The sequence below is a fragment of the Mastigoproctus giganteus genome, chromosome 2 (assembly GCF_048544385.1).
Source record: "Mastigoproctus giganteus isolate SK-2022 chromosome 2, ASM4854438v1, whole genome shotgun sequence".
Lineage (NCBI taxonomy): Eukaryota > Metazoa > Arthropoda > Arachnida > Uropygi > Thelyphonidae > Mastigoproctus > Mastigoproctus giganteus.
The window spans coordinates 150,031,646-150,046,569 of NC_143576.1; the positions used below are offsets into that span (position 1 = coordinate 150,031,646).

General features: G+C 37.4%; 1 protein-coding gene across 1 annotated transcript in view; it reads right to left on the reverse strand.

The window, feature by feature from the left end:
* Positions 1-14,924, reverse strand: part of LOC150089656 (uncharacterized) — a 144,410-nt gene that overhangs the window by 36,218 nt on the left and 93,268 nt on the right. The window contains exons 12-14 of the mRNA XM_090390066.1: positions 14,634-14,829; positions 11,469-11,666; positions 422-573 (exon numbers count right to left, since the gene is read on the reverse strand). Coding sequence (XP_090246192.1) covers positions 422-573; positions 11,469-11,666; positions 14,634-14,829 — 546 coding nt within the window. The remainder of the gene's footprint in view (positions 1-421; positions 574-11,468; positions 11,667-14,633; positions 14,830-14,924) is intronic.

Below are 14,924 nucleotides of genomic sequence, written 5' to 3' on the forward strand. Positions count from 1 at the left end.
AATTTGCTGTTGACAGGAATTCAAATTCATGAACTTCAAACAAATCAGATTTATGGCCATAATCCGCACTTACAAAGCCATAAGTTGCTGCAGAGATGGCCGATGTTTTGCCATCGGCCAACTGTATAATTGGTGACTTCTTCCAACTGGATATTTTGTGGAAGGTCTCTCTGAGTTGTCTATAACCTATAAAGAAGCAGGTATTAAGTATTAAGTGAAGAAAAGAAAGAACTATCAATGTTCTGGAGTTTGCGAAGAAGGGAAGAATAGCAGTAAGGAGCAAACACGAAAACGTTAATGCATTTTAAATAGGTTTAATATTATTTGAGGTTAGGAAAGAGATTTCATAACCTAAACACATTAGGAAACCGATACAATTTTAATAAATAAGTAGGCTAACCATAACTTATAATATCCATACCTTGTCCTCCACAATAACGTTTGTAACCTTCATTGGAGATTTTTTGTTATAATTAAACTGGGTTTTATTTTCCGGTTCTTTCATTAGTTGTTGTGTTGTGGAGTCAAGTTTCTCTTTAAATCCGGTAAATACAGCTGTTGATTCAACACTTCCTACAAATAAGAAAATAATATTCCAAAGAGTATTTATTATAATTAATACATTGTAATAAAGTAATAAATTGTTTCTCCTTTCGGATCAGCATAATGAATGAACTAAGTAGATGATAAGATCCAGTTATACTGGAAGAGAGAACTTTTGAGAATATTTAAAATACCTTATCAAGAGATGGAGCACACAATTACTGCATAACGGTATTTAGACTTTTTTGTATATTATTGATAAGCATTGAAAAAATAAAGATCTGCAGAAATCTTCTTCATTTTAAATTGGTGAAGAGTTACAGCATCATTAACGGGATTCGAATCGGGTCTGCTCTAGCTGATGGGAGGAAGACGGCGATTACAGCTACTGTGCTACAACCCGAGAAAAACTATAACTATATATTGTATAAATACTATAGCTGATGAGAAGAATCTCTACACTCCGAAAGTCAATTTTTGAAGTTTGCAATCACAGAGACACGCGATTATGATAACTGTCTAGTTTAGAGAATTGTGTTCTAGAGGATTGTAGGAGTAGTAGTAGTAGTAGTAGTAGTAGTAGTAGTAGTGGCATGTGATGCAAGAAAGCAAATGTATGAGCTTATGCAGCATCAGCCAAAAAAAAAAAAAAAAAAAAAAAATCACACCATTCCCTCCAAATGCCTGTCCAGTTCCTCCTTAAATTTATTCAACCTATCAACTTCCACAACGACAGATGGAAGTTTGTTCCAGCAATTAACCACCCGCTGGCTAAAGGAAAATTTCCGCACATCTATTCTACATCTGTCTTTTCTTAATTTGAATTTATGCCCCCTTAGATTCGTAATCTGAACAAGTGGAAGGATCCCATCAGAATTCAGCGTGCTCAACCCATTCAAGGCCTTATATACCTCAATCAGATCACCGCGCAGGTGCCTAGTCTCCAGCCACTGCAATTTGCAGAACTTAAGCCTCTCTTGGTAAGAGGATCCCTTCATTCCCCTCACCAATCTTGTTGCCCTTCTCTGTACACGCTCAAGTAAATCTACATCCTTCCTAAAATGAGGCCTCCAGACCTGTACGCAGTACTCAAGCCGTGGCCTGACCATTGCCTTATACAGAGGGATAATCACCTCCTTTTCCCTGCTAGCAAAATTCCTATATATCATTGACAAAACCCCATGACCTGCCCTGGCAGCCTGTCTGCATTGCTCAGAAAACTTCATATTTGCCTGCACAATTACTCCCAGGTCTTTTTCATTTTCTACCACCTTAAGTGTAGTACCACATAGTTGGTACGTTTCTCTGGGGTTACTTCTACCCATATGTAGTACTTTGCATTTGTCAAGGTTAAACTTCAGTTGCCACTTCTTAGCCCATCTGCCCAAATTATCTAGATCCTGTTGCAGTAGCACACTGCCATTACTATCATTAACAACCCTGCCAACCTTTGTATCATCTGCAAACTTCGACATTAAGCCTGATATACCTTCATCAATATCATTGATAAATATACAAAACAACAGTGGACCCAACACCGAACCCTGTGGGACTCCACTAATAACATTAGTCCAAGAAGAGCAGCACCCATTGATTACCACCCTCTGTCTTCTAGCACTTAACCATCCTTTTATCCATTGTAGCAACTTACCCTTAATACCATTCTGCTCCAATTTGTACAATAGTCTTCCATGCGCAACAGTGTCAAAAGCTTTCCTGAAATCCAAATATATGATATCAAAATTATTTTTCGCATCCAGTTCCTTTGTAACCACATCATAATATCCTATCAAATTTGTCAGACAAGACTTTCCCTTAACAAACCCATGCTGTGTCTGAATTATTGCTGCAGTCTTGTCTAGATGATCCTGCAATGCATCCTTAACCAGCGACTCCATTATTTTACCCGGAACAGAAGTTAAACTAACTGGTCTGTAGTTACTCGTGTCACCCTTCGATCCCCCTTTGTGAATTGGGGATACATTTGCACATCTCCAGTCCGTGGGAACCTCCCCTGAGTCCAAGGATGCTCTCATAATTATGGCTAAGGGTTTGCTTAGTTGCCTTGCCGCCTCCTTTAGTATAACTGGATAGATCCCATCCACCCCAGGTGCTTTTCTTACGTTTAACTTCAACAATTTCTCTTCCACTTTGCTCTCGGTTATTACAAAATCATTAAGTATCTTGCTACAATTTGATAACCTGCTGCCATTTTCAAACCTTAATAATTCCTCACGTGTGAATGTAGATGCAAAATACTCATTCAGTTTGTTTGCTATCTGAGCAGGATCATCAACAGTCGAACCATCGATGTCAAGTGGACCGATCAGATTCATCCCCTTCCTTTTAGAGTTTATATAAGTAAAGAAATCCTTGCTGTTTATTTTAGCATCTTTTGCCAAGGATTTCTCGTAATCTGCCTTCGCCTGCCGAACCTCCTTTGTGACCTGATTACAGATTAACTTATATCTGCCATATGCGAGTTTCGGTTAAGAGTTAATAGATTAATTTTTGTTTTGATTAATTTCTTAAATATCTTTTAAAGTCAATTTCTGTAATTTCATGTAGTTATTTTCTATGATCGTTTGAAAATTTTGTTCTTTCTTGAAGCTAATTCTGCGAATTGCATTCTCTTCAGTACAGATTAAGTTTAAATTCTTAAGTTCAGTAGAAAATAAAATTTCGGCAGCTGCATAATTACTGTTTTTTTATTTATTTAATCCTTACGCTGCACTCTCTCGGGACATAACACATTTAAATTTCTCTCTTGTGTAGGTTTTACTCTAATCACAATCTTTAACAATTTTAGTACCTTTCTACCAACTGTTCGGAATTCTTACAAATTTATAGACACGTTTTGTTTTCGTTTAATTAATTTTTAAATTCGGCTTATATCCTAACAGACCGTACTGTCCTGTACTATTTTGCATAATATTTTTGAGTATTTTAATACTGGGAAAACAAAAATAAGAGTAGGATTATGTTGAAGGCCAAATGACTGATCAGTATAATTAGCATTAATAGAGGCACATGATGGAAGAAAGCAAGCTTATGCGGCATCAGCCAAAAAAAAAAACAAACTTCCACTTCACCCCTCCGTTCGTTCAAAATACCTGTCCAGGTGAGCCTTAAATTTATTTAGGCTATCGACTTCCACAACAAGGGATGGAAGTCTGTTCCACCAACCAACCACCCGCTGGCTAAAGACAAATTTCCGCACATCTATCCTACATCTGTCTTTACTCAATCTGAATTTATGCCCTCTCAGGTGATTATTCTGAGCAAGATGAAGAGTCCCATCAGCATTGAGCATGCTCAAACCATTCAACGCTTTATACACCTCTATCAGATCACCTCGCCGGTGCCTAGTCTCCAGACACTGTAATTTGCAAAACTTAAGCCTTTCTTCGTAAGAGCAACCCTTTGTTCCATTCACTAATCTTGTTGCCCTTCTCTGTACTCGTTCCAGCAGCTCTACATCTTCTTGAAATGTGACCTCCAGACCTGTATACAGTACTCAAGGTGTGGCCTGACCATTGCCTTATACAAGGGGATAATCACCTCCTAATCCCTGCTAGAAAAATTCCTGTATATCATTGACACGACACCAAGAGGTACTCTTGCAGCCCGTCTACACTGCTCAGAGAACTTCATATCTGCCTGCACAATTACCCCCAGGTCCTTTTCATTCTCTACCACTGTCAGTGTAGTACCACCGAGTTGATACGTTGCTCTGGGGTTGCTGTTTCCCATATGTAGTACTTTACATTTGTCAATGTTAAACTTCATTTGCCACCTCAGCCCATCTGCTCAACCTTTCCAGATTCTGTTGCAGCAGCATAGCGTCAGTAGTGTCCTTAACAATCCTGACAACCTTTGTATGATCTGCAAACTTGGACACTAAGCTTGATATACCATCATCAATATTATTTATAAATACAGAAAACAATAATGGACCCAACACTGAACCCTGAGGGACTCCACTAATAATATTAGTCCAGGATGAGCAGTGTCCATTGATTACCACTCTCTGTCTTCTCCCCCTCAACCACCCCTTTATCTATAGCAATTTGCCTCCAATGCCACACTGCTCCAATTTGTGCAGCAGTCTTCCAAGTGCAACAGTATCAAAAGCCTTTCTAAGATCCAAGTATATAACATCAAAGTTATTCCCTGCATCCAGTTCTTTTGTGACTGCATCATAGTATCCAATTAAATTGGTCAGGCAAGGCTTCCCCTTAACAAAATCATGCTGTGTCCGAACTACAACTGAAGTCTTGTCTAGATGATCCTGCAGTGCTTCTTTAACCAGTGCCTCCATTAATTTTCCTGGAACAGAAGTTAAACTCACAGGTCTATAATTACTTGTGTCAGCCTTTGATCCTCCTTTGTGATTTGGGGTCACATTCCCTCCCCTGAGTCCAAGGAAGCTCTCATAATTATGGCTAGGGGTTTACGTACTTCCTTTAATATAACTGGATAGATCCCATCCACCCCAGGTGCCTTTCTTGTGTTTATCTTCAACAATTTCTCCTCAACTTTACTCTCAGTTATTACAAGATTATCGAGCTTACTGCCAGAGTTTAATACACCTCTGGCATTCCCCTCGCTGAATAACTTCTCATGTGTGAATGTCGATTCAAAATATAATATTCATTTAGTTTATTAGCTACCTGAGCAGGATCATCAACAGTTGAACAATCGATATCAAGTGGACCAATATGATTCATCTCCTTTCTTCTAGAGTTTTTATAAGTAAAGAACTCTTTGCTGTTTTTCTTTGCATCCCTTGCCAAAGATTTATCGTAATCTGCCTTCGCCTGCCTAACCCCCTTTGTAACTTGGTTACAGATAAACTTATATCTATCATAGGCTTCTGTGTCACGTGTTAATTTAGATGTATCCCATGCATTTTTATTCTCTGCCATATGTCTCATTAGTTCATCTGACATCCATTTAGGCCTAAACCTTGAACAATATTTCTTAGTTGGTATGTAAAGCCCAGTAGCTTCCAAGATAAGTTCTTTGAATGCTTCCCATTTTGAATTTGCTGTTGGTAACATCATCAGTTGGTCACACTGTATAGAATTTAAATTTGTCTCAGACCATCGTAGTCGCCCTTACGAAAGCAATAACCTTCCCTTTACCCCTGATGGTAGTTACCTCTTTGAGTAAATCCCACCTCAGCACACTGTGATCACTGCCACCTCAGCGGTTCATTTATCTGCAGATTCTTAATGCATGAAGAATCACTACTGATAATCAGATCAAGAGTACTACTCCCTCTAGTTGCCTCCCGAACATGCTGATGTAGAAAACAATCATCCAATAAATTCACAAAAGCCTTGCTAGTGTGCGAGTGACCAACCACAAATTCCAGTCAATATCTTGGAAATTAAAATCTCCCATTATAAGACTCTCTGATTTACTGGCCCACTCTATTTCCCTGTACAGTTTCTTATTATACTCATCAGAGTCATTAGGCCTATAGCACACTCCTACTCTCAATTTTGATCTCCCAATGCTTATGTCACACCAAACTGACTCGACACTGTACTGTCCAGCGATGTCGACTGGCTTCACTTCCTTGGATTTTAAGTGTTTCTTAAGTAATAGCATAACCCCTCCTCCATTCCTATCCTGCCTATCCTTTCTGTATACGTTGTACTCCTAAAATCCCAGTTCTGCATTCCTTATATCTGTGTGACACCACGTCTCTGTTATCCCAACAATATCCGCCTTTGATGCTTTGAGCAATACCTCAAATCCATCAAATTTATTTACCAAACTCCTAGCATTGGTGTACACGCAAGTATACATGCACCTGTTCCTATTCTTAGCTACCCTAACAAAACCCATGTGTTTACTTGTACCGCAATGACTCCCAGCAGTCTCTGAAATATCCTGCATCTTATTTTTCAGGCTTCTGCTCATTCCAATAGAAGCAGTGCAAGAATCTCTTTCACCTCTGCCAGTGGCTACTGTTAATCTATTAGTCCTTGTATCCCCCCCCCCCAAGCTAGAAGTTTTCCGACAGACCTAACACTGCCTCGATAGCATTAGCAAATATTCTTGCACCCTTTCTATTTAAGTGTATCCCATCCCTGTAGAAGCAGCCCCTTCTGTTAACAATAATGAATAACTATAGGGACAAATAGGCCAGCAAATCAGAATGTTCTGAAATAGGGGATTTTAACTTTCAAGATATTAACTGGAACTTGTAGATTGGTCACTTATACAATAACAAACCTTTTCTGGATTCATTGGATGAATATTTACTATACTAGCATGTTAAAGAAGCAACAAGAAAATGCAATACTCTTGATCTGATTATCTGCAGTGGCTCTTCATGCATTAAGACTATAAATAAAGGAACTGCTAAGCGGATCCTTTATTTAGATCACATCAACATATAGTATATATGTTGATGTGGGATCTAATTAGAGATGTATACAGATTGAAGATGTGCAAATAACTTTCCTTTCATAAAGGAGAATCAAAGAGCGAACTGAATAATCATAGTCCTGTAAAAGTGACGTATGTTTCAGAGAAAATAATGGAGTCCATGGTCAAAGAAGTAATGTAGGATCATCTTATATTTATATGGCAATCACTAGACGAATTTGTTAAGTGAAGACCTTCTGTAATCAGTCTGGTGGAGAGACAATGACGCAATAACAAAGAAGCTGAACGCAAAAATTAATTATGATGTCAAGCTTTTGGCACTGTTCCACGTGACAGTAACAAATTAGAACAGTATAATATTAAGGGCAAGTACCGCGGTGGATAAATGGATGGTTCATTGGTAGAAGAGAGAACATAGTTAATAATGAGCACTGCTCTACTTGTACTTAATGTTATTATTGCGGTCTCTCATTTTTCAGTGTAGTCCCGTACTGATTTCAATATTTATTAACTATATTGATATGTTGCAGTGGCTGCAGAGAGAAAGCAACACGATTAACAAGAGTTGTCTTATCAAGAAAGACTTCATTTCTGCAAATGGGAGCGTCTAAAAACTAGTTACCTGCCAAGAAACTTGATCAAAGTGTTCAAAGCTTTAACTGTAATTAGTAAACTAAATGCTGAAGGAATCCTTACCCTTTCAGAGGTGACACTCTTAAGGGGATATACATTTAAATTGAACAAAAAAAATAGTTGCACGACAAATTTTCTATAAGGCAGAGAGCAACTGATTGTTGGAACAAGCTTCTATCTGGTATTATGAGATTGAGTAGTTTGAATAAATTTACGGAGGAATTAGACATATATACTGTATATTAGAGGGGATGGACAGATGTTGCCGGTTTTTTTTTTTTTTTTTGGTTTTTTTGCTGATGCTGTGCAAACGTGATTCCTTGCATCATATACAATTACCAATACTCTGCTCGAAAAAAATAAGAGAACACGTATAGAATGCGATGTAACTCGTTTAGCTTGCAATGAAGCGGGTAAAAAAATTGTTATAGTGGTGTATCATAGAATAATTATGAAATGGGATACATATAAAATATCAGGTGACACAGAAGCCTATGACAGGTATAATCCAGTCTGTAATCAAGTCACAAAGCAGGTTAGGCAGGCGAAGGCAGAGTACGAGAAATCTTTGGCAAAGGATGCAAAGAAAAACAGCAAAGAGTTCTTTACTTATGTAAACTCTAGAAGGAAAAGGGATGAATCAGATTGGACCACTTAACATAGATGGTTCGACTTTTGAAGATCATGCTCGGGTAGCTGATAAACTGAATGATTATTTTGCATTTACATTCGCATATGAGGCGTTATTCAATGAGGGGAGTGCCAGAAGTTTATCAAACGTTAACAGGGAGCTAAGTGATTTTGTAATAACTGAGAGTAAAGAGGAGGAGAAATTGTTGAAGTTAAACGTACGGAAGGCACCTGGGGTGGACCGGATCTATCCAGTTATATCAAAGGAGGCAGCAAAGGAAGTAAGCTAACCCTTAGCCATAATTATGAGAGCTTCCTTGGTCTCAGGGGATGTCCCCATGGACTGGAGGTGTGCAAATGTATCACCAATTCACAAAGGGGATTCAAAAAGTGACACAAGTAACTACAAACCTGTTAGTTTAACGTGTTCCGGGGAAAATAATGGAATCACTGGTTAAAGAAAGAAGCATTGCAGGATCATCTAGACAAGACTGCAGTAATAGTTAAGACACAGCATGGGTTTATTAAAAGGAGGTCATGTCTGACAATTTGATTGGATACTATGACGTGGTTACAAAGGAACTGAATGCCAAAAATAATTTTGATATTATATACTTGGATTTCAGGAAAGCTTTTGATACTGTTGCACATGGAAGACTGTTGTACAAGTTGGAGAGGTATGGCATTAAGGGGAAGTTGCTACAATGGATAAAAGGATGGTCGAGTAGGAGACGACAGAGAGTGGTAATCAATGGACACTGCTCTTCGTGGACAAATGTTATTAGTGGAGTTCCCCAGGGTTCGGTGTTGGGCCCGTTGTTATTTTGTATATTTATCAATGATATTGATGAAGGTATATCAGGTTTAATGTCCACGTTTGCAGATGATACAAAGGTTGGCAGGGTTGTTAACGACAGTAAAGACAGTATGCTACTCCAATTGGATCTAGATAAATTGGTAAAATGGGCTGATAAGTGGCAACTGAAATTTAACATTGACAAATGCATGAAAACTACTGCATATGGGTAGCAATAACCGAAGAGAAACGTACCAACTGTATGGTATTACACTCAGAGAAGAAGTGGAAAGTCAAAAAGACCTGGTTGTAATTGTGCAGTCAAATATGAAGTTCGCTGATCAGTGCAGACGGGCTGCCAGGACAGGTCATGGAGTCTTGTCAATGGTATATAGGAATTTTGAAAGCATGGACAGGGAGGTGATTATCCCGTTATACAAGGCAATGATCAGGCCACACGTAGTACAGGTCTGGAGGCCTCAATTTAGGAAGGATGTAGAGTTGCTAGAACAAGTACAAAGAAGGGCAATAAGATTAGTAAGGGGAACAAAGGGGGTGCTCTTACCAAGAAAGGCTTAGGTTCTGCAAATGCAGCGCCTGGTGAGTAGGCACCTGCGAGGTGTATAAGGTCTTGAATGGGTTGAGCAAGCTGAATGCTGATGGGATTCTTACTCTTGCTTAGATTAAGAACCTGAGGGGGCATAGATTCAAATTTAAGAAAAACAGTTGTAGAATAAATGTGCGGAAATTTGCCTTTAGCTAGCGGGTAGTGATTGGTGGAACAGACTTCCATCTTTTGTTGTGGAAGCTAATAGCCTAAATATATTTAAGGCTGAGCTGGACAGGCATTTGGAACGAATGAAGGGGTGAAATGGGAGGGTTTTTTTTTTTTTTTTTTTTTGGCCGATGCTGCATAAGCTTGCTTTCTTGTATCGTATGCCTCTACTATTGATAATGCTAAATGAGGAGACAGTGAGAAACTTCGGACTGTAATAAGGGACAGTTATAGGGGTTGTATCAGAATTACCAAAAGAGTTACATTAAAGAAGTCGATACAAGATGCTCGAAAACATATTCACATGACATCAGTACGGCCTATGATCCTCTCCAAAGGCTAAGCTGTCGGCGTGCAATTCGATGCCCAATGGCGTTCAACACAGGTTCGATCGGATTTAAGCCTGATGATCGTGCTGGCCACAGCAGTTATTGGATATCTCACTTGCAAGATATTCCTCCACTACTTGAGCTCTATGTGCAGTGCGTTGTACATAAAAAGAAAATCTGGGCTAACCACACTCCTAAAAATTTGCACATAGGATTCGATTATCCGTTCTCGGTATCTCTGCGCAGTTACGGTACCGAGAGGGTGCGGCTGTTGATCATTATTTCATCCCCACGAGAACGAACACTGCCTCCACCGTAAGGTCCCTTTCCCTGATATTGGAGGGATGGTACCGCATTCATCCATGTCTCCAGATGAAATAACGTCTAGAATCTGTTTCTAGGCAAAAATGGAACCCATCAGAGAACAGAACTGCATCCCATTTATCAGGGCTGAAAGTCGCATGTTCATAACACCAGTTACGGCGAGTTCTGCAGTGATTTGGAATTAATTGGGATACAAACCACTAGTTTCCATGAGGAGTAAAGTCCACTGGAACCAGTAGTGTAGTCGGGTTGGAAATGTTTTCACCTGAGAACCATAGCAACCTCACGAGACAGTTGATGACAGGACATCGTAGGATTCTGTCTTGCTGTCAGAGCCAGATAGCTGTCTGCTCTGATTGAAGTAGCCCTCAGGCAACCTTGGCCAGCTCTTCTTGTAATGGTGTTCCTGTTTCCTGAAACTGTTTCCATAGTACCAAGATGACACTGTGTGATACATTAAGCCAAAGTGTCACCTCCGCCTGCGACTGCCCGGCTTCAAGTCTAATGTCTCATCATCTCAAAGAATCATTTACACGACGTCATCCTGAGTAATGGAGATGTGGCTGTTCCACTGAGCAAGCCAAAAAACGGGAATGAAGTTATGTGGTGCAACCCGCATTTTCATAGGCATGAATAGCATACTTAATGTGCAGTTCTGTAAGGCAGTAGATCGACTTCTACTGGATACTCAGAATTTGTATGCTAGGATGCCTATTATATCAAATATGCGCTTTCGGCAACACTATTCACAATAAAATATTCCTGAAAAACATTTTGTTCTGTTAATTTTCTCGAGCAATCCAACCCAAGGTGCAACACTGCATTTCAATCTATCACTTCGTAAATATTGCAAAACCATAAAAAGCTTTTAAAATAACTCACTGAAAACTCAGCAGATATGTTGTAGATTGTGGAAAAAAGTTTCTCACGACGGATTCTTCAAAATTCTAGAAGTTTAATACGAAAATTTGGTACGAAATGACATTCAGAGCACGAAAGGAAAGCGTAATGAGTTATTGATTTACGAACTCACCCTTTTTGGCACTGATGAATTTCCATTTGACATCGGAATACTTCCCACCGTAATCATTAAGAAAATAAATCTCGAACCGTTGTTGATCCTTTTCTACCTCTGAGAAATCTCCATCGAATATTATAGTCACCGTTTGATTTTGATTGGATTCTTCATCTGGTTTTTCTGAATCCACGGGAGCGTTAACGTCGAAAGGACCTGAGAACACAAACACAACGATTTATTATGTAATTCAGAGGATTGGATTAGAATATCGCCTTCACACCAAACAAGTCATAATTAACAACAGTCATTTTTATTTTAAAAAAAATTAGAAATGGTGGAATAATTCTATCATTAATGAGTATTCTCAGAATTCTGTTCAGTTTATTTTGTTTTTAATTTATCAACATATATAATTAGTACAAACAATAAATTTTAAAATAAACAGAAATTTTTAAAATATAAATATTCAAATGCGAAGTTAAAAATCAGGTTAATTTTCTATAGAAATAGACAATTATGGCATAATTACGATTATTATGATAATTATAATATAATTATCATAATAATCGTAAAGAATAATAGAATAACAGAGTGACTACAAACTTTTTGTCCCTCAGAAAAGATAAAATAACGTTTATTTAGCACTCTTATTAAAATGTTTTTCATCTCGAAATAAATCTGTATTTTTATATTTAATAAACCATTTATATATAGATAACCGATTATTAAAAATTATAGAGAATAGAAGGCTCATTGTGTGGGTGGACTGGGATTCAAGTTTGTATAAAAATTCTGTATCAGCGACATAATGTATCCTTCCGCTAGCTTATTTAACGTGTTTTCCATTTGAGAGTCATCGGCAGGCGTTAAAAACGTTTTAATTTTCAGATATTAATAAAATTCATGGATAATAATATAACAATGTTTTTATTTTATCAATAATAATTACATATCGGTTACTGAAAATATTGGTCTGCGATGACTAAAGTAGGATATATAATTTTTACATTGACGAGTTCACGACTAAATACACCATCTATAGTTGTTCCATTACGTGTAGTATTTATCGAAAGATCTGATGACATGTCCACTTTAAAGAATGTTTTCATAAATGTGCACAACTTTTTTCCAGCCTCAGAGTTTAATTGTAAAGAAACAACTTATATTCAATCTGAAAAGACCAGGTCACTTGAAACCAGATGCGTTTTCGAATTAACGCGTTTCCGAAAGTTTTTTGTATTTTAAAACCTTAATATTTCTGTTTCTAAATTTCCTAGCTTTCCAACGATATGCTATACGTCCACATTATCCCGTTTATTACGAGAGAAAATTTCCTTGATCACAAGTTCATATTGTCCACTATCCTGGAAAAACTACTGCAATTTTCAGAGGTTTAAAAGTTTTTCTCCTAGTATAGAGCTGAGGTGAAGCTCCGTGCAAAATTTAATTAAATTTGGTCCCGTAGAAGCTAAATTATCATTGCCATCATATAAATATGATTGCAACAATGCAAGTTACAATAATTCGCTTCTGGCGGAACCTGAAGATGACCCTTCCGTAACGCTTTTCGCATGACGCTTTTTCGTTACAAAATTTTGAATAACGCCAATAAAAACGTTTTTAACGTAAAAAGTAGTCGATAATAAGAATTTCGCATTGAACAACACTTTTCTACCGCATGTGTAAATTGCTGCTAACTGCAACAAGTTCTGTTGGTGAGATGCTTCTGAATACCTAAATCCATGCTATTATTAACTAAACATAAAGCATAATTATTTTGTATTAATTTTTGTCTTGTTTTACAGTATCAGTTTTAATAGCTTAACTGCATATTTGCATTATGTTTACCCTCTCGATTCGTTCTAGTCTATAATAAAACTAACGATTCTTATTTTGTTTGTTTGAGTTGTTTCAGACTTTATGTGTTAACCATATTTAAGTACCTGGGTTTTAATTTAATTTTCGATTATATACGGGCATCCTTGACCAGATCCTTTTCAACAGGCAGGCCATGACAAAACTGCTTAAGAATATATTTTATTCTGGTTGTACAACCATAATAAAATAATATAAAAAGAGGAGAAAGCAGAATAAAGAGGAGGTTTTAAGAATATGTTCTCTCGACAGCAATTATTTCTTCTTCTGTCTAATAATCGTGGCCGTTTGGTGGGGAATAAATTTAACTAGACTGATTAAATAGATATATAGGAATTATAATTAATAGCCTCCATCGAATTCTACTTTCATGAAAAGCAAATAAATATTTATTCTATCTTAATAATTCATATTTTACAATCCAAATGCTCAATAAAATTTCCATTATAGCGCTTATATTTTCCCTAATATTGTAGTAAAATGCATCAAATAAGCAGTCCTATTAATGAGTATTATAAACAGCTGTATTAATTTAATAAACAGCTGTATAATCCTATGGTTGGAAGGGGATTAGCCTGAACCCGAATGGGTTGATAACTGTTCTTACGCTGTGTTTTTAACACAGCGTAAGAATTCACTTTCCTAAATATTAGGAGTACAAAATGCTGTCATATCAATACGAGAATACGCTAAAGTTAATTCATTATGGTCTTTCTTCGATTATGAAATGATGAAAAATAGAAATATAGAAACTGAAATATAAGAAAGTCACATTATCTTCAGATTAACATATTTATGAAATTTAATAAATAATTTGAAAGAAATTTAATGTATTGGCTACTTAAGCATCTTAATTTACTGTATTTATCTAACAGCATGGTATGAAAGAAGTAAAGTGTCATATCAGAGCCACCAGAGAACTAAATCATCTGCCCCTATGTAATATGTCTATAAATTGCGTGCGTTCTCTGGTATTTTTGTATGTTTGCTGGACGAAAAATCTGTGTTTCTGGAAGAAAAACCTTGCTGTCCAAGTCTGAGACCGACGAACTCAAGAACGGAGTGAAAATCGCCCATAAATGTTCTCGCGTCATTGAAGGGATTCGAACCAGGACCTTTCCACCCGGAGTGGGGAAGACGTAATTATAACCATTGTGTTACCAGTGCGGACTTTACAACATAGTGTAATAAATACTCATGAAAAACTAGCTTTCTTGAAATTTCCGAAAAAAATGGCGTCTTGAACTAACCCGCCGATTTGGTTTTAAATAACCATTTTGAGAGACAAAGGATTCCAACACTTACCAAAATTTAATGACAGACTCCACTTTCCGTCGTCTGTTTTCACCAAAATCTTCAAAATGTACGAATATCCCCGTTTCGATAGCCGAAGATCTTCGAAATAAATATCACTGGAAGTTGGATGGAGAGTCGTGGTTCCTAACAACGTCCCTGGATAGAAATCATACAGCAACTCGACGGTGGCGGTCCACTTAAACTTCTATAAATACAAACGAAAATTGTCAATAGTAACTGGTTACATAAACTATCTTATAATTTATACGACTACATACAGAAATAAATTATTCGAATTCT